Genomic DNA, 19,767 nt, shown 5'->3' with positions numbered 1-19,767 from the left:
ACTTCAATGCTCAAAACTATGCCTCTGCTGTCTTCCATAATCATGGTAAAGTCACAGACAGCAGAAGAAATCTGGGAACTTTCTCATCTATTTAGCTGTGTCTTTGAACCTATAGAAGCATAACCAGCGCTCAGTGATAATTAAACACAAGAGATTTTTCAGATGCTGGAAATCTGCATTTCCATTCATTTTCTGTGTGTTGCTCTGTGGCTTTCTAGCATCTGTAGGATTTCTTGTGTCTGTTGCTCAGTGAAATCTATTGTCAACTTAAAAGCTTCATTTCTTATTGGACTGAGAAATAAAGCTTTGCAATGTCTGTTTCACTAGTTGCCAGAAAGAAATAGAACTTTCATAACGATTTTTTTTAAAAATAGCATACATTTTTTCACTTAGGTTCTTGTTTGGCACGGGCTGTCAATACCAAATGTACGTCTGAAATGTTAAAAGACACTCTAGCATTATCTATTGAATAGCCATTGGGGATTTTACAGTGAAGTTTTAAATTCCCAACATTTTCAGGTTAGGGAGAACATATTCAAAGTAAGATGACACTATTTAACAAACCAGGATTAAGCTTCAATATATTCATAGCTTCATAGCTTATTCTTATTAAAACAGTTAGCTTAAAAGGACTGAAGAGCAACAGCAAGATTTTCTCTCACTTCGTCTCCAAGGTCTTAAAATATCCTCACAATATCAAAAGCTCACCACAAAAGATGTTTCAAGTCATTCACGTTTCATTAGTAACTCAACAGATGTGGACACTACAACTTAAAGGGTGAAAAACAATGAAAAGGTGGGAATGGCCATTATTTCAAAAAACTTGGAATATTAACTCTGAAACAAAGGTTTCATTGGACCCATTTTGCATAGGAAAAACTTAGCCTGTAATTTGTACCAAGTCCTAGTTAGAGAAATAAAGTGCCCCCATTTCACACAAATGTCACAGAGTTATACCTTAATTCATAGCACACTGCAATACTGAAGTCCTAACTTCCATCAGCTGACCTGTGCACTGACTGGTAGGAAAAATATATTCGAAATGCTCAAAACCCTGATAGCTTGTGCAAATCCACAAGCTCGGTCAAAGACTGGATTGTTTGATGTAACTGACTGTGGAAGACCACTTTGGGGTGAAACTGACTGGTGCTAACAAGGCATTTTCCTTCTGACTGTATAGGGAGAGTACTAACTCAAACAAATAAATTGGGGTTATATTCAATTATTATTGAAGGTAGAAATCACTCATGGAATCTTTGCACTGAATCTCATTCAAAGGGTGCTGCTTGCACTCATTAGTTAAGTTGGTAAATCATACCAGTGCCTGTCAAGGGTGGAGTAGACGACTGACTTTAAAATAGTTCCAGGTAGAAATTGTCAAGAAACAAACTGCTGGAGAATCTCATCAGGTCAATGCAAATAATCTGAGATCAATACACTGAGACCATAAAGTATATGAACTAGGATTCAACTCATGAAGAGTTCAAATGCACATTTGCAATCTACCACAGATCCAAACTTTCATATTTTTTTTTGTCCATCTGCTGCCACTGCATTTACCCCAACCTAGCCAAAACGTTCAGTATGTGCTCAGATCAAACACACAATATTTTCCAGGCACTATGCACGTGAGTTTAAGTGCCAGGAAAATTGCAGCTGGACAGTTTGGAGCTTGGTCACGACCATAACAAAATCAGGTTCTTGGGATTGTGTTTCTGTTAACAATTGGGTCATATTTTATCAAAAGGAGGAAAATTAAATTAACACTTTGGCCAACTGAGGCTACTCCAGAGCAGCTTCTAAACAATGAAAAAGGAACCAGAGATTCCTTCTTTGCAAGTTCAATGCTAAGTTCAGTGGAAAAGGCATGCATGCAGATACATCCCATTTCAATTCCATCTTTCCCTTTCTCCATGTTTGGATTTGCACCCAACTAAATTGGTTGCATGGCCTGTAACCCAGTGAAGTCACCACAAAAGTGACTGGTGGATAGACTACTGGGCAATGCTAAAACCACAGAATGCAAGTAAAGCAAACATCTCAACATACCATCACTTCAGTGTAACATTTAGATGCTCCCACAACCTGCATTCCTGCCCTAAACTGGTTAGCCTGTAACTCAACTCAACTTAACTGTAACCAAGACATTAGACCTTTCAGTGTAGTTAAAGTACTGGGGCTCCAACAATCACTTTCAAGAGTTGAACTTTAAATCCACAGAGCAGACCAACTCTAAACTACATGTCTAGCATTTCAGCTACTGTCTTGCACTTCCATTCCAATTTGTTTTGAGCAAAGTGACTCAATTTCTTGTTTTTCTCTCTCAGCCGTAATAGTATTGAAACCCTTCAAGTACAGTAAATGTGGGAAGCTTTAAAATCAAAACCCTGACATTATTGCAGTTCTAAATGTGACCAGGCAGAAATCTTTGTACATCACAATTGAATATGTTGGCTCTGGTTGGAATTTACTTTGTGAACCGTAAAGAATACCCCATGGCTTTTTCCAAACACTCCTGCACGCAGCCTGAAGAGAGATACTCTTTTTCTACTTCTATAAATTTGATGTAAATAGATCTGGAGATGGCTCCTGCTCGGCAGTTTTCAGAGAGGAAGCTGTTGATTGAACATGTCTCCATGCCCAGCATCTTGACTGGTGGTTGAAAGTGTTGCAGTATGCACTGGCGGATGGTTTGCTCCTCTGCCACACCTAGATAACAGTAATGAATTTTTGACTTCATTTCACTGGCATCACTAACTTCATTTTCCAAAAGCGATGGTCCTGCAGTACTGCCACTCGAGTCCCGCTGCAGCGACACCCTTGGCAGCACCCGAATGCCGTAATCTCGCCGTGGGGAAAGATTCTCGCCCTCTGCCTCTTCACAACCAATGACATATAGGCCATTAGTATCCGGGATCCCGCCCGGAAGCAAATATTGTACGGTGTTGTCACTGGCTGCACGGGAAAGGGCAATGGGTATCCATTCAAAAGCAAAGTGTAGCTCAAGACAACGTGCCTCACTTTTTGTGATCTCAAATAGCTTGTAATAGACTTTCTTCCAGTTCATTTTTTGACGCTTAACAGCGATCACTTTGCCTTCTGGTTTATCTGGATTTAAATATTCCTTCAGTCTCTTTCCAACCGGCACCTGCGAGCTGATTTCTGCATAATGATATCGTATGTCCTCGACCCATCTCGTATTATAACCAATAGCAAAGATACCAAGTTTATTTGCAAAGTACGTACTGCCGAGATCGTCATAGCTTTGGAAATCCTGCCACCGTGGGTGGACTGAGTCCAATAGTGCCGTGAGGGCTTGCAGAATCTCTGGTTTCCTTGAAAAGAGCAAACAGTAGAGAATCAGAAATCACTACAAACTGGGCACAGGTAGTAACTCACAAACAGCAAAAGAGTGAGGAGGCAAGTCATTTGGTAGATTATCCCAACTAGACACATTCTATCATCCTTTAACTACAGTCCTGATTTTTTTTCCTTTAAAATATACATTCAGTTTCTCCATTGAAAGACGGGAAGCATCCTGGCAGGACAGTCCAAATCATGAAGATATGCAAATTTGCAAGTTATCATCTCACATTACTTGTTTTTTTCCCCCCAATTTATCTTAAATCTGTCTTCCACCCTAGCATTTAATGGAAAACGTTTATAATTTGTTATATTCAGAGAAGCTGACAAAATGCATTTAAAGATGTACCGCAGTCTGATTGAGGATACATTTCACAAACAATTCATGTACTGGCCTCTGCTGCCAAAGTGAAACTGTCACACGCCGGCAATCTCTTCTCAAAGCATACAGAATGGTTGAAACATTAGTCTTCCAACAATGAAACTCCCCATTACTCAAGCAGTCATTGCAGTTCTTCCTCACTAGATGGAGTAGAGCATCGAGACGATGATGTTGACTCTTGGATTTGGCAGGACAGTTCAATCGGCAATTATGGTCAAATATTAAACAAGGTTGTTCGTATCAGTCAATGAATGTGGCTCCTCAGAGAAGGGAGAAGTGGAAAGAATTAGATTGCTCTGAGAGTCTAGGGAGGAATGATGGAGGGTGTAAGAAAGTAAGATGCCTGTAGAAGCCATACATCTGTTCTCTATACCGTGTTGCGTGTTTATTGTTGTAACTAGTCAGATGAGTAGGGACATGGTAAAAGCAAAGGGAATACTACTCTGCTCATTGCAGTTTGTAGTAGTTGGGGACCAGTGGATCTCATATCTTTTGCTGATCACTCCATTGTGCTCAACCTACACTTGGGTATGCTTAAGTTTCATTGCTACAAGATTGTATGTTTGCCAATTGCTACTAAAGGATCGAAAACATATCCTTGACTTTTGGAACAATCATTATTGGAGTGAGAGCGCATCATGCAAATATAACAAACCCTTAGGGTTGCCAGCAGTGGCAAGTGTTTTGGTTCTGGCTTGGCCACCAGAAGTATCTTAAACGTCCCTGCCACCACCGACACAGTGAACTCCAGGCACTTTCCACTTCCTGTGTATAAAACCTACTTCTGCCATCTCCTCTAAACATTCCTCCACCTTAAACGGATATCCTCTGGTATTACTATCCATTGCCGTCTTGGGAAAAAGGTACTGGCTATCCACTCTATCTACAGCTTATGGATAATTTTGTATCTCAGAGTCTCCTACTAAAGGCTAAGAAATACGAGTTAGGTTGTCTGACATGACTGAAAACTTTGCTGTATTGCTCATTCTTGAGGACCCTCTTTTCATACTGGGAATCAAAAGTGGCATTAACAGTAAGAACTCATCCGAGAGAAGTGCTTGTGCAGGAACAGGGGACTCAGCATTGACCAGATCCAACCGTTATGAGCTGAGCGAAAAATGATCCCCTGTGCTGATACTTCATCAGCTCCGCAGTGTGTATCTTTCAAGGTTCAAAAGGTCCATTTTATTTGGCAAAGTACGTACATAGAATACAACTCTGAAATTTGTCTTCTCCATATAGCCATAGAATACAGAAAACCATAGAAGTAGTTGAAAGAAAGACATCAATCCCCCCCACAGACAAAAAGTAAAAGCAAAAAAACTCACAAACCCTAAACACACCCAACCTCCCAGTCCACCAATCTGCAATAAGAAAGAGTAAGCAAGAATACGGAAAAAAAGCAGACCAGAAAGAGGCCAATATGAACTCCAGTCCGATCCCTAAATCTCAGAATTTTGGTAACATCTCTGAGAACATCAGGACCTCTCTTAGGGCAGCATCTCAAACCAGCTACCCCCCGAGATCAGCAACTTGAACCAACAGCCCCTCTGAGGGCTGTGACTTGAACCAGCAGCCTCTCCAAGGAAAGCGATATGAACTGGAGGCTACAGTATAAGTGGTTCAGTTTGTGTAGCGTTAGATCCTCAGAGATTTTGACACCCAGGAACCTGAAATTGCTCATTTTCTCCACTTCTTATTCCTCTTTTAGGATTAGTTCATGTTCCCTCATCTTACCCTTTCTGAAGTCCATAACCAGCTCTTCGGTCTTACTGATGAAGAGTGCAAGGTTGTTGCTGTGACACCACTCAACAAGCTGGTATATCCTCACTGAAATCACACAGAAGCCCCACCTTTGCAATTAGAGAGCCTCTGGTGAAAAGTTAACACTGAAGGAAGTATTGAATGAAATAAATGCTGTATAAAATAGTTACATCACACTCTACGGACTCTGAGGAATGTGATGCAACTGAAAACTTTGCCAATCATGTATTTCATTCAATAGATGAACAGTCTGGAGTAATGGCTTGCTCTGTGAAGTATCCCAGTATCAGACAACTGTCTGTTTACAGCCATTGCTTGCATGTTTTCTGCACAGTGAACCTCACACCAAGATGTCTCTGCTTAATTACATTTAGTATTCCTGCCATTTTAGAATATACCACTTGGATAAAGTGAAATGAATATGAAAAACTCCTACCACTGAATAATCTTGCATTTTCTCATATTGTAATCCATCTGCCTCCTTGCAGTCCTTTTGCTCAGCCTAGCTTTGGTTCTCAGCAAAAACTACAGGTGGAGAAGCTGAAATAATGGCAGAAAACATTGTAAATACTTAGATGGTCAAGCAGCAGCTAGGGTGTGAAAAGCAGCGTTAACGTTTCATGATAGCTGAAATGCTGTTCTTTACTTACCGATGTAAGAAAATAAAGAAATTTAGAGACATATTTGAATGAGAATTCAGAATTTAGAGTTTGCACTTTAGGATCTTTTTAGATGGTTGAATGTAACTAAATTAACTGCCCTTCTTTAGTTATCATTCTCTTGTAACCACCATTTTTGTCACACATAGCAGAAGGCATCAGGGTCATGGTCAAAGAGTCATCAAGTTGTACAGCACAGTGAAAGGCCATTTGGCCCACTGTATCTGTGCCAAACACCATGCCTATCTCTACTAATCATATCCCTCTATGCCTTGCTCATTCAAGTACCTGTCCAGATGCTCTTTAACTTTTGTTACTGTGATTGCTTCCACCCTATCTTCTGGCAGCTCATTCTAGATACCAACTACTGAAAAATTTACCCTTCAGATCCTCTTTAAACATCCTCTCCCTCACCCTAAACCTATGCCCTCTACTTTTATACACTTCAACCAAGGGTCACAGATACTGGCTATCTATCCTCTCTATTTCTCACATAATGTTATATACCTCATTCATATCACCTTTCAGCCTTTTTTGCTTCAGGGAAAATACACCCAGCCTATCCTCCAACCCCTCCAATCCAAGCAACATCCTTGTGAATCTTTCCTCTCTAGTTTAATCGCACCTTTCCTGTAGTCTGTTGCCCAGAACTGCATACAATACTCCAAGTACAACCAAAACTACATTTTGTACAATTGTAACATGATGTATTAAATCTTATACTCAGTGCTACAGCCAATGAAGACAAGGATGTCATACACCTTCTTCACCACCCTGTCTATCTATGTTGCTTTCAGGGAACTACATACTTGTACCCTTAGGCCTTTTTGTTCAGTAACACTCCCCAGACCCCTGTTATTCACTATGTACATCCAGGCCTGCGGTACCTTTCCAAAATGTAGCACATTGCACTTGTCTGAATTAAATCCCATTTGCTATTCCTTTACGCAAACAACAGGAATTCTGCAGATGCTGGAAATTCAAGTAACACACATCAAAGTTGCTGGTGAACGCAGCAGGCCAGGCAGCATCTCTAGGAAGAGGTACAGTCGACGTTTCAGGCCGAGACCCTTCGTCAGGACTAACTGAAGGAAGAATTAGTAAGACTCTTCCTAGAGATGCTGCCTGGCCTGCTGCGTTCACCAGCAACTTTGATGTGTGTTGCTATTCCTTTATTCACTTTTTCTATACCTTACTGTAGTCTTAAATAATCTTCTTCACTGTCCATTATTTGGAAACATACAAACCATGACACCTGCAGTCTCATTCAAATCATGAATATTTATGACAAACAATGGAGGACCCAGCACCAATCCCTGCATCACACCACTGGTCACAAGCCTCCAATTGGAAAAACAGGCATTTAAAGGAAAAGCTACATTTTTGCAAGTTGTACGGACTCAAATAGCTGTTAATGGCCAACTTGGACACAGTGGCCTAAATATTTTCTAAATGTTGCCAGAAATAGTCGCTGTAGATGAACAGGTCCATCAAGACTCTCTGTTGTTCATTATAGCTGATCTTCTACCTCAGCACCATCCCTAAAACCCTTGATCCCTTTAATATCCAGAAATCTGTCCATTTGAATGAATACAACAACAGGGCCTTTGAAGCCCTCCGGGTAGAACATCTGAAGGTTCACCACACTCTATTAGCATAGATATATCCCATGGTCAGCATGGACAAGGTGGTTCAAAAGGGCCCGTTTCTGCGCTGTATACTTCTATGATTCTAGGTGAAGAGATTTCTTCTTATTGCGGTCTTAAACAACCTCTGCCTTCTTATCAGTCTGTGTCACCTGTCTTACACAGTTGCTACATCTGGTCAGTATTTGGAAATTTTTGATAAGACTTGCTGTCATTTTCTACACTGTAATGATACAGTTGCAGTCCACTCAATCTCTCTTGAAATGGCAAACCTGCCTTCTCTTGAAGCAATCTAATAAATATTTGCTGCACTCTCTTTATAGTAAGTGCTGGATAATACTCCAGGATATAATTCCCATGACTTTACAATTCAATTTTACTTCTCTGCTGTGTGCCATCCTAGAGCGATCAGTCTGATTTTGTTTTACACCACCTCAAACAAATTGATAGAGAACAATTAAAATGGCAAATCATAAACATGAGAAAGTCTGCAGATGCTGAAAACCCAGAGTAACACACATGAAATGCTGGAGCAACTCAGCAGGTTAGGCAGCATCTACGAAAGTGAACAAACAGTCAACGTTTTGGACCGAGGCCCTTCTTCAGGACTGGAAAGGAGGATAGTTAGAAGGTGATAGGTGGATAGGAAAGATAAAGGGCTGGAGAGGAAGGAATCTGATAGGAGAGAAGAGTGGATCATAGGAGAAAGGGACCCAGGAGCAGGTGAGAAGAGGCCAAAGTGGGGAAAAGAAGAAGAGGGGAGCATTAGGGATTTTTTTTACCACAAGGTACAATCAATATTCATGCCATCAGGTTGGAGACTACCCAGACAGAACAGAAAGTGTTGCTCCTCCACCCTGAGAGTGGCTTCAATGTGGCACAAGAAGAGGTCATGGACCAATACAATATGTCGGAACGGGAATGGGAATCGGGATTAAAATGTTTGGCTGCTGGGAATTTCCGCTTTTGGTGGATGGAGCAGTGATACTCCATGTGTATCCATTTTTCGATGGGTTTCACCAACGTAGAGGAGGCCGCATCAGGAGCACCAGACACAGTAGACAACCCCAGCAGATTCGCAGGTGAAGTGTTCCCTCACTTGAATGAAGAAGAGAATCACAAAGGGATTGATCCCTGTGGAAAGTGGGGGGGGGGGAAGGTAAATATTTGTTTGGTGGAAGGACCCCTTTGGAGATGGCGTACGTTGTGGAGTATGGCACTGGTTTAATTCACAGGAGCTGAGGTGAAAGAGGTCCCAATATAGCTATATGTGTGTTACTGTAACAGGACAGCTGCAAGAGTATGAATGACATGAGGTTTCACAGTTGCTAAAGTAGAAACAGTAGGGCTTTAATCCACCAACATAAAAAGGGGAAGAACTGATAAATAATGTCTAGATTTAATCAAGGAAATGTTTGACAACTAAATACCCTCTGTCTAGCAACAAATAATAACACTTGGATAGACTATGATGCTATTAACTGATACATATTTCAACATTATCCAATAGCTATTTAAACTCTATTGGCAATTTCAGCCTTTATTTTCACTACAAAAGGTAAATTAAAATCTTGTACTTATTTGTGCATTTCTGCTAGAGCAGGATTTCAATTAGGAATTATAAATGGCCTGTTTTTACACTGGATTAAACCAAGGCTGTAAATTACCGTTTTTTTTCTTTTCTCATAGACAAACTGGTTAGTTCTCCCCAATGTGCTGGCTGGCATTTATTTCTCAACCAGCAGTTAAATTGCCTTGGTCCATTACTTCTGTTGAATGAACATTTGGCTGCTTGGTTTCCAATTCTATGATAGTAACTACTCTATAAAAGGTACTCAAAAGCTGTAATGTGCTTTGGCACAGCTTGAAGATGTGAAAGGAAGACACTGAACACTATATTTTTGACAACAATATCAAGGAAGAAAGAAGAAAATGCTGGAAATACCCAGCAGATAAGATACCATGTGTGGAAAACTGCTGTTTGAGGTAAATGACTCTGTGTGATTTCCAACACTCAAAGTACGTTTCCTCCATAATTTTTATTTCAGTAAAGGACAACATTTTGTAGTAATCTGTACACTTCTAGTAGCATATTGGTATAGGTTTTGATAGTAATCAGGAACTAACCACTACCCTAATTAAAACATAAAATGGAGTAAGAACCCTGCTGTTTAACATCTTTATAGATTTCCATTGAATTGCAGGAATCAGTGCACAAAGAGACATAAGAGACTTCAGATTCTGGAGCAAAATAAACACCAATGGAAGAACTTAGCACGTCAAGCAGCATCTGTGGAGGCAGAGGGAGGGGCAACGATTTTGGTCAAGAATCTACATGAAGATAGTGCGCGTAGAGGGAAGAAAGCCAGTATTAAAAGCTGAGAGGGAGAGGTCAGGTGGAGGTTGGGAGATGATAGATGAAGCCAGGTGATGTGGGGGATGATGGGCAGGTGGAGCTTAGATGGTGAAGGGGGGGTGGAGTTTGAGAAAGAGGATGGTTGGTGATAAGTGCAAGCAGATAGGACTGGTGCAGAGCTTAGATGTTTGTTTTTTTTTTCTCTAGATTCCAGCACTTGCAGTCCCTGTTGTCTCCAAGGTCAAGACAGAGTCAGGAAGGTGAAAAGTGGATAGGCATCTTGGACATGCACTCTTCGTGTTGAGGAGGAGGTACAAGAGCCCGAAGATCCACATTGACGACCAATGTTTTAAGAACAGCTTCTTATTCTCCACCATTAGGTTTCTGAACATTTGATGAATTGATGAACAGTAGCTAGTTATTTATATTTTATACTATTTATTTTATTTTGTTAATTATATTAATTTTTATGTCTTGGACTGTACTGCTGTCACACAACAACACATTTCACAACACACAGATTCTGCAGGTAGTAGGAAAAGCAGACATCCCACCCTACAAAACCTCATTTCGGGGGGTCTCAACCGGAAGCAACCTCATAGCTGTCTGTGTCAATGAATTTATTAATTTTGCAAGACATCAGATTCAGAAGTGTTTTGTGAGACAGCTGACTTCTGAAATTCTGTCTTAATGTGATGCACCATGCTGAATGCCCTCTCTACATCACAATTAGAATTTGGCAACACCAGAAGCAGCTTCATCAACTGGCAGAGCTCTTTGAATCTCAAATGCCCTGTGGTCACAGATTTTACTTTGGACAGCTTCCTCCAGAACTCATCAACTGGCAAACTTTTGTAGTTTGGCACCAGTCCTTCAAGGTTAGTTCAGACATAATCCAGGATTCACCTCAACATGTCTTTTACAGTCATTTAACCCACCATGGGCAATAGAAAAGTCACTGTTGCAAACAGTGCAGCAAGCAACATTGTCATTATTTTGACCCCTATTAGGCAGGGGTACACTTTGGTGTAGTCTGGGATGAAGTACGTTTTATATTTTCTTTTTTTGGAACACTCTGCCATGGCGCTGTAGGACACTAAACTGGACTGATGGACAATGAAAGAGAGAGAGAGGTCGAATGTAAAGTCCGCCTACAGAGAAAACTGGTAAGTCTACTTAGCACAAAGAGAAACCAAGCAGGATGCTCTCTCTGTCATTCTCTCGCTACGTCTGTCATTCGCTCTCTCTCAAAAAAATGATTTCCAGGATATTGTATATAATTTGCGAGCGTCAGGGAGCTGTTATCAATATGCGGGAGACTCCCGGAACTTCTGGGAGAGGTGGGATGTCTGGAAAAGGTGAAGAAAGAACCTGGGTGGACTGGTAGGTATAGGAAAAGAACAGGTTAGGATTATTAGAAAATTCAACGTTGGGTTGTAGGCTACTCAAGTGGGTATATGAGATAGTGTTCTTTTAGTTTGTAATTGGCCTCACCAAGGTGGTGAAGAAGGCTGAATTCCGACAAGTCAGTGTGGGAACGAGAATTGAAGTAGCAACTGGTGGTTCAAAATTGCCAGAGGGGACAGAGAACTGGTGCTTTAAGTTCCTCGGTGTGATTATCACCAATAGCCTGTCTGGTTCAACCATGTTGATGCCACAGCCAAGAAAGCTCAGAAACACCTCTACTTTCCCAGGAGGCTAAAGAAATTCATCAATCCTTATCAATGCACCACAGAGGGCATTCTATCTGGATGCATCACAGCTTGGTGTAGCAATTGCCTAGCCTGTGGCTGAAAGAAACTGCATTTATGAACACAACTCAGCTTATCACAGGAACCAGCTCCCCCCCACCCCCTCTAGGGACTTTATCCAGTCTCACTGCCTCAGTAAAGCAGCCAGCATAATCAAAAACCCTCTCACCCTGTACATTCTATCTTCTCTCTCCAAAAGTCTAAGAGTATGTAGCACCATTTTCATGGACAGCTACCATCTCACTGTTATCAGGCTCTTGAGAGGACCTTTTGTATGATAAGATGGACTCTTAGCCTCACAATCTACCTTGCTATGATCTTGCACTTTATTGTTTACCTGCACTGCACTGTTTTTTTGGTAGCTTTTACACTCTATTATGCAGATTATTAGGGAGATGAAGCTGAGTACAAGGCTACGGTAGGAAACTTTGTCACATGGTGTGAGCAGAATTATCTGCAGCTTAACGTTAAAAAGACTAAGGAGCTGGTGGTAGACCTGAGGAGAGCTAAGGTACCGGTGACCCCTGTTTCCATCCAGGGGGTTAGTGTGGACATGGTGGAGGATTACAAATACCTGGGGATACGAACTGACAATAAACTGGACTGGTCAAAGAACACTGAGGCTGTCTACAAGAAGGGTCAGAGCCATCTCTATTTCATGAGGAGACTGAGGTCCTTTAACATCTGCCGGACGATGCTGAGGTGACCAATGCGATCATGTTTGCTGTTGTGTGCTGGGGCAGCAGGCTGAGGGTAGCAGACACCAACAGAATCAACAAACTCATTCGTAAGGCCAGTGATGTTGTGGGGATGGAACTTGACTCTCTGACGGTGGTGTCAGAAAAGAGGATGCTGTCTAAGTTGCATGCCATCTTGGTCAATGTCTCCCATCCATTACATAATGTACTGGGTGGGCACAGGAGTACATTCAGCCAGAGACTCATTCCACCGAGATGCAGCACAGAGCGTCATAGGAAGTTATTCCTGCCTGTGGCCATCAAACTTTACAACTCCTCCCTTGGGGGTGGGGTCAGACACCCTAAGCCAATAGGCTGGTCCTGGACTTAATTTCCTGGCCTAATTTACATATTACTATTTATGGTTCTATTACTATTTATTATTTATGGTGCAACTGTAACGAAAACCAATTTCCCCTGGGATCAATAAAGTATGACTATTGTTATTGTTTTACCTTATTCTAGCTCAAGCATTGTGTAATGATTTAACCTGTATGAACAATATGCAAGACAATCATTTGATTGTGTCTTGGTGCACATGACAATAATAAACCAATATTATGTTTGGTCTCACTGACTTTGAGATGGCTGCATTGAGAACATGAATGCAATAGTCAAAATTGGTGGAGATACACATGAATAGCTGCCTCACCTGGAAGGGCTGTTTAAGTCCCTGGACAGTAGTGAGATAATAGGGTAGGGACAAGTGTTGCACTCCCTAAAGTTGTATCAATATCACTGGGGGCTGGAATACCAAATATAATTCTAATATATGTATAATTAGGTTCCAAAAAGAAAAATACTGTCTCATAATTTGTCATAACTTTATCTGTTCAACACTTTTTGGGATAGGTTCCTCTTTCAAAGGTTGCTGGTGAGGCTGGATCATAAGCCCTTTTTGTCGTACGATCCTGATGGTACCATGACTAACGCCATCTTTGTTTGGGGCAGGAGGTCAGCTTCCTTGTAGTTATGACCAAAATACTACTATCAATTCTGTCACAATAAAATTCACGTAGTCTCTTTAAAAATATTCATAATAGTAACTACATGTAATTTTGTAACATTGGTGAAATCTAGTTCAAAGACACTTTTGCCACCAATTGAAGTACAGGTAGTTGTTGGCGCCGTCGTGGGGGTGGGGACGGGTTCCAAGCTGGTCTTTTATCCCACAATACACCGGGTGGAAGTCGCCGGCGCCATCTTTAAAAGGGGCAAGAGCCTCGACCCATATGATCTGCTATCTTAAAATCTGAAGTACGTACATTTATATTTTCAAGTTACATACAAGGCTAAGTCGTAGCGGGGTAAATTTACAGGCTAAGATGTATTGGTTGGCACGATTCTGTTAGGGACTTGGTTACGGAACGGAGAGTAGCCTGCTTGCCTGAAACGAGGTAGAAAGGCCGACGCTACCAACTCCATCTTTGTGGGGGGCAGTAGCCTCTTGCGGGGGCTTCGTGAACAAATCCCGGGGATTTTCGTCTGACAGACAGACCACAGCCCTAACCCTTCTCGTTGATTTTGTCTCCGGGGGCGCTTTCACTTAAATTATGTCAATTTAGGGACAGAAACTTCTGAATGATAACAAGTAAAGGTGCCATCTTTGAGTGGGGCACGAGTCACCCAGTACACTCTACCAACTCCTGTCATGCGGGGTGGCGCTGCTGCCTAGAACAGGTAGAAAACTCCCAGTAAGTAAGCGCTGTTACTCTTTCACCTACTTGGGACCACTTTGCGTTTGTGAATAGCCCTCCAACGCCGTTAAACTAAAGTGACCCGGTCGCTCGCCATCTCTTAGAGGGGCGCGAGAGCCCGGCCAATCCCACAAATCTCTTCACGTTAGGATGCCCGTCATCTTTCTGCGGGGCATGGGAATCCTTGCTCAAAGAATTGCCTGAGCAGTACTTAAAGATTGGAGTTTTCAGTTTGAAGAGTAACATTTCAATCCGTTCTGGCGCGATGCCTTTAAGAGACCAGTGCGCTGAAGCCTCATGGCCTGAGTAATCTGGTTGTGTGGGCGGTGCCTCTGGCGTTGCCCCTCAGTGTCCCACAATTCCCGGGTGGGTGCCCGGATGTGGACGGTGGAGGATGGCGGCGCCCAGGGCAGCGGACTCCCCGAGTCGGAGCTGGCCGAGCGCGGCGGCTGATGCCCCACTGGAGATAGTGGCCCCCACCTGGTCAGAGGTGGTGGGCGATCCAGCCAGTGAACCCCCGACCCCTAGTTGGACCAGCGTAGTGGTTGAGAACCCCGCGCCTAGCCCTAGCCGGCCGCCCGCCTGCCGCGGTATCTCCTGGACTCCGGCCGAAACCAACGCGCTGATCGCGGTGTGGGGTGACGAGCGGCTGCAGGACGTGCTGGAGGGCAACCTGCGCAACTCGCACATCTTCGACAGGATCTCGCAGGCCCTGCGCGAAATGGGTTACGAGAGAAGCGCCAACCAGTGCAAGGAGCGTATAAAGGTACCAAGACTCCTGACGAGTAAAACTAACTAGCGCACGCATAACAGTAATCCTCTTCTCTTCCAATCCTAATGAGGTGTCTCGGTTCCCAAATGTCGACTGTTCGTTTCCCTCCATAGACGCTGGCTGACCTGCTGTGTTCCTCCAGCTTTTTTTCTGTGTGTTGCTCAAGATTTCCAGTATCCGCAGAATCTCTTGAGTAACCTATAACCTGTGTCTCCAAGGTACCTTGTAAGTAGTAATGAAGTAAATCGGGCACCCTTCTGTTTCTTCAAGTAGCATCCAAAACCAATTAATCTTACTTGCAGCTTGAACCATAATTCTTATTTTTAATGATACAGTTTGACAATTTGCAAGAACCCTTTTTAAATTTTGTATTATAAACGATTATGTTGCATTTTTTTCTGGAAATGGCACAAAGCAAAAGATTAATAAACTTTCTGTTTATAATGTTTCCCATTATTCTATAGAGAGGTTACAACTAGGTTGTTTTCAGTCCATCAAGTCGATACTAACACTATTCAACAGCAATTCGGCTCTTGAACCTAGCTTAATGCTTATCATTAATACTAGCTTTTTATTCTAGATTTATTTTAACCTCTGCAATTTAAATTATATATCTACTTTAATAGAATACAAACATATGAATCAATAATCTACATCTTTGGCTGCTTACAGTCTAACATTATGCTACTTTTCCCCATTCTGAGCCCACAGCTGACTTAATTTATACTCACAAATGCCAGAGCCTAGCATGATTATCTGCATATTCTCAGTGTCCTATAGTTCTGTTGCCAGCAGGTTTAAAGTTTTTCTCAATCCTAAATTATTCCCTCTTAGTATGGAGTAGTTTCTAATCACTAGATTGTAGACTGGAGCCCTTTGCTTATTCTTTGTGTCAGGATTTTTTTGTTGTAGTTTACTTCACTTTATTATTTTGTCATCAGCATCTTCAAGTGATCTCATTCCAAATTTTCAAAGCTCCCATGCATTTGAAATTAAAGCTAAGTTTGTAGCTTCACAAGCAAATACATCATCAGCGATTAATTTCAAGAAAGTAATGTCATTGTTATCTTCACCCAAGACTGACTTTTTTAAAACTTGTTTTTAATCTTTGTAGTTCATTTGATACTGCTGATCAGCCTTGCACATTTCTCCCCTCTGGAATGTGTCCAGGTCTTGAGTGATTCTTATGGCTGTCTCCAGAACTGACTGCAGTATTCAAGGTGTGGTCTGTGGCGTGTTGTGCAGCTTGGGAAAGTCATCTTCCAAGTTATTCTCAATTGTTTAAGCTATATGTTTGCATAATATTTTACTTGAATGTTGCCGTTCTGTCATTAGACATATTTCTCCCAGCTTTATTCGGTTGTTTCAGTACCATTTATGTGTGTTACTATTTTATAATGGCATCATTTTAAAATATTTTTATAATCTACCTAATTATACTTTATCCAGCTCATGTAGTTCCGAAGTATTTGCCTCTGTTTTTCATATTTTAGTATTATCTGTGATTTCAAGCAGTTACTTTGCTTTTCTTAAATTTAAGGTTATTGTTTCAAGAAGAATCAACATAGGCACAGCAAGATAGAAAGTATTTTAAATGCCAAGTTTTTCATTTAATGGTGATGCTTTTGCCATTTGATACATTGAATTCAGATTATTTTGCATCTTGATGTCAGTCTGTTAGCTGGAAAATAAGGCCTATTCCAGAAATGCAAGCAGATACAGGTTAAACCAATGATACTGTAATACAGGACTGTAACGTTTTCTGAGGGAAATGTTTGGATAACATGTTAACCAAGAAACTGAGAGAAGTGTGAATGCTCCATGTCACTGTTCTGTATTTGCCAGTGATTTGGTTAACGCTTTTTCCACTTGTCAGTTTTTTTTTGCCTTTCAATTGAGGCAATCTTTCTGTGGTATTTAATAGATTCTAAAACAATTGGTGTACTGAGATCAAAGATGAAATATAAATTCATTTTTCTTCCAAATTGTACTTTTCATTTTAACATAAATGATATTTTAGAGAACCTGTAACCTTCATTAAATATAGGTGAAGCACAAGCATTTGTACCAATATGTATCAGTTATTAAATGATTATTCATAATGGATTAGTTAGCCACTGTACAATCTTGTGAATAGACTGGCCTTTCAAATACAAGTAACAGTGTAGATGAAAGTTCAAGGCTTTTACTTTTGTATGTTCAAACATCTTAAGGGCTTTTAAAAATAGCATTTTGAACTTGTAGAGTTCAGGAGCAATAAAAAAACACTTGTTCAGCTGGTCAGTCAGCATCTAAAAAGAAAATTAAGTTCATACTTTGGGAATTTTGTTTTATTTGTATCATAAAACATAGTTTTGTGATGTTAATGTTTAATTAGCAAGTTTAATATCTATAGGCAAAGGTTAAATTAGTTCAGTTCAATTTTCTTTTCAGCTCAGGATTTTAAATTTCCATTGAGGTCCATTTCGCAAAAGAAGAAATCAAATATGATGGATTCCTTGAGTAGAGAGTGTAACTACCTGAAAGCATTTTGTATTAGTGTAACATTTGATAATTTAATATATGATTATTAGGATCTGGTAACAAAAAGCATTTTAGTCCTTTTATTTGAAATGAAAGGATTATTAGCTAAGAGCCAACAATGAACAGCTGGTATATCATATCTCAATAGTCTAATAATTAATATCTTGTCTCACTAAAGGTTTAAAGTTCTAACTATAAAAGTGCAAATGACAACTTTATCCAGAATGCATGTTCCATTCTGTTCTCAAACAAGTGGCTGAAAGGAAGGTAAACTTGAACTCCTGTAGCTTCTTGATGCACCCAAAAGTATTTCACCAATGCCCTTTATTTGAGATCATTGTTGTAACGTAGATATACATTAGGATACGCAGCACGATCTGACATCTAGGAGAATGACCTGTATGTTGTTGAGAAATTCAACTGTGCAGCATGCCCTTTCAGTGTTAGTTATTAATTGCTCTACAGTCTGGATTGGGTAAAGCACAATGAAGCCTTAAAGTTGTGCATTTAACTGTCCATGAATAAAGCAATGACAAAATAACTTGTGACCACTATGGATCATACATACAGCTGAGTATGACCAGCAGGAGAAACCCTACAGCTGTGCTTTGTAAAGGAAGCAGTTATTTGTAGGTTGGCGGTTGATTTGGAAGAGAGCTTGTTGCTTCAGCAGGGTTGAACCACAAGGGTTATCAGTCCCTGAATGTATGGGTTTATGTGTGACAACATAAGTCATCATGGTTAATTCTGTGCTTTTAGTTCCTTTGCCATTTCAGCTGAGGAAGTTTGCTGTACCCAATGTTTCATTTTAGACAGGAGAATATCTGTTGGAGATCAGGCCTCTGCCTTTATTAGTTATCCCATTGCATTCTTCGCTGCTGGATGTGCTACAGAAACAATTGCAATCGCGGGTATGGAGACACTGAAAGCTTAATGGACAGTTTTATTTAGATCAGGTTCCCGACCTTTCTTATACCATGGACCCTTACCACTAACCGAGGGGTCTGTGGACTCCTCACACCTTCGCATGTGCAACAATGATAGGAGGAGGAGAAAGAAGGCAATAAATACTGACAAAGTGGTTTCCATTGATTTGCCTTAATACCCTTTAGGTTCACCTTAGAACCCTGTTCCTGCATGTTTGGTCACATTGAATTAGTCCAGTGCTAAGTGCAGCAGGGTCTTATAACTAATTAAATTGCAGAGATATAGAGTAGTTGTGATTGTAATAACTAGTACTGAGCATATTCATGATGGAAGTTTCAATATTTTGCCCATTCCTCTATCAGCAATATTGGGGTGGGATGGCGGTCACCATTGAACAAAGACTTGCTGGAAGAAGCCAAAGTTTGAAGTGAATTTATTATCAAAGTACATATACGTCACAATATACAACCCTGAGATTCATTTTCTTGCGGGTATTCACAGTGAATACAAGAAACACAGTAGAATCAATGAAAGATCGCTCCCAACAAGATGGACAAACAACTAATGTGCAAAAGACATCAAACTGCAAATACAAAGAGAAAGATGAAAATATAATTATCGAGAACATGAGGTGAAGAGTCCTTGAAAGTGAGTCTGTAGCTGTGGAAACAGTTCAGTGATGGGGTGAGTGAAGTTGAGTGAAGTTATCCCCTGTAATTTAAAAGCCTGATGGTTGAGTGTTAAAACTGTTCCTTATCCTGGTGATGTGAGTCCTGAGGCTCCTGATGCAACAGTAAGAAGAGAGCATGACCTGGATGGTGGGGTCCCTGATGAATGCTGCTTTCCTGCATTTTTGCTCAGTGATGGTTTGGGCTGTATCCGCTAGTTTTTGTAGGATTTTCCATTCAAGGACATTGGTGTTTCCATACCAGGCTATAATGCAACCAATCAATATACCGTCCATCACACATTTTTAGAAGTTTGTCAAAGTTTTAGATGACGTGCCAACCTTTGTAGACTTAAAAGAAAGTAGGGGCACTGCCATGCTTTCTTCATAATGGCACTAGGCTTGCTGGACCCAGCACAGATCCTCTGAAATGTTAACACCAAGGAATTGAAAGTTGCTGACCCTCTCCACCTCTGATCCCCTGATGAGGACAGACTCATGGACCTCCAGTGTCCTTCCGAAG

General features: G+C 41.0%; 2 protein-coding genes across 3 annotated transcripts in view; one reads left to right on the top strand and one right to left on the bottom strand.

Annotated features, from left to right (window-relative positions):
- Positions 1-1,586: 1,586 nt before the first annotated feature.
- On the bottom strand, positions 1,587-7,396 carry LOC140185525 (myb/SANT-like DNA-binding domain-containing protein 2). The gene is made up of 2 exons (XM_072238857.1): positions 7,365-7,396; positions 1,587-3,335 (listed from the first exon to the last, which is right to left on the bottom strand). Exons 1-2 carry the CDS (start codon positions 7,394-7,396, stop codon positions 2,468-2,470), a joined length of 900 nt encoding a protein of 299 aa, XP_072094958.1. The 3' UTR covers positions 1,587-2,467.
- Positions 7,397-14,735: 7,339 nt separating this feature from the next.
- LOC140185102 (myb/SANT-like DNA-binding domain-containing protein 2) overlaps positions 14,736-19,767 on the top strand; it is a 52,595-nt gene continuing 47,563 nt past the window's right edge. For both annotated transcript variants that reach the window (XM_072238360.1, XM_072238359.1), the window contains exon 1: positions 14,736-15,121. In XM_072238360.1, coding sequence (XP_072094461.1) covers positions 14,750-15,121 — 372 coding nt within the window. In that variant the 5' untranslated portion in view covers positions 14,736-14,749. The remainder of the gene's footprint in view (positions 15,122-19,767) is intronic.

This window comes from Mobula birostris, chromosome 20 (genome assembly GCF_030028105.1).
Source record: "Mobula birostris isolate sMobBir1 chromosome 20, sMobBir1.hap1, whole genome shotgun sequence".
NCBI lineage: Eukaryota > Metazoa > Chordata > Chondrichthyes > Myliobatiformes > Myliobatidae > Mobula > Mobula birostris.
This window is presented reverse-complemented; position numbering and strand designations above follow the sequence as displayed.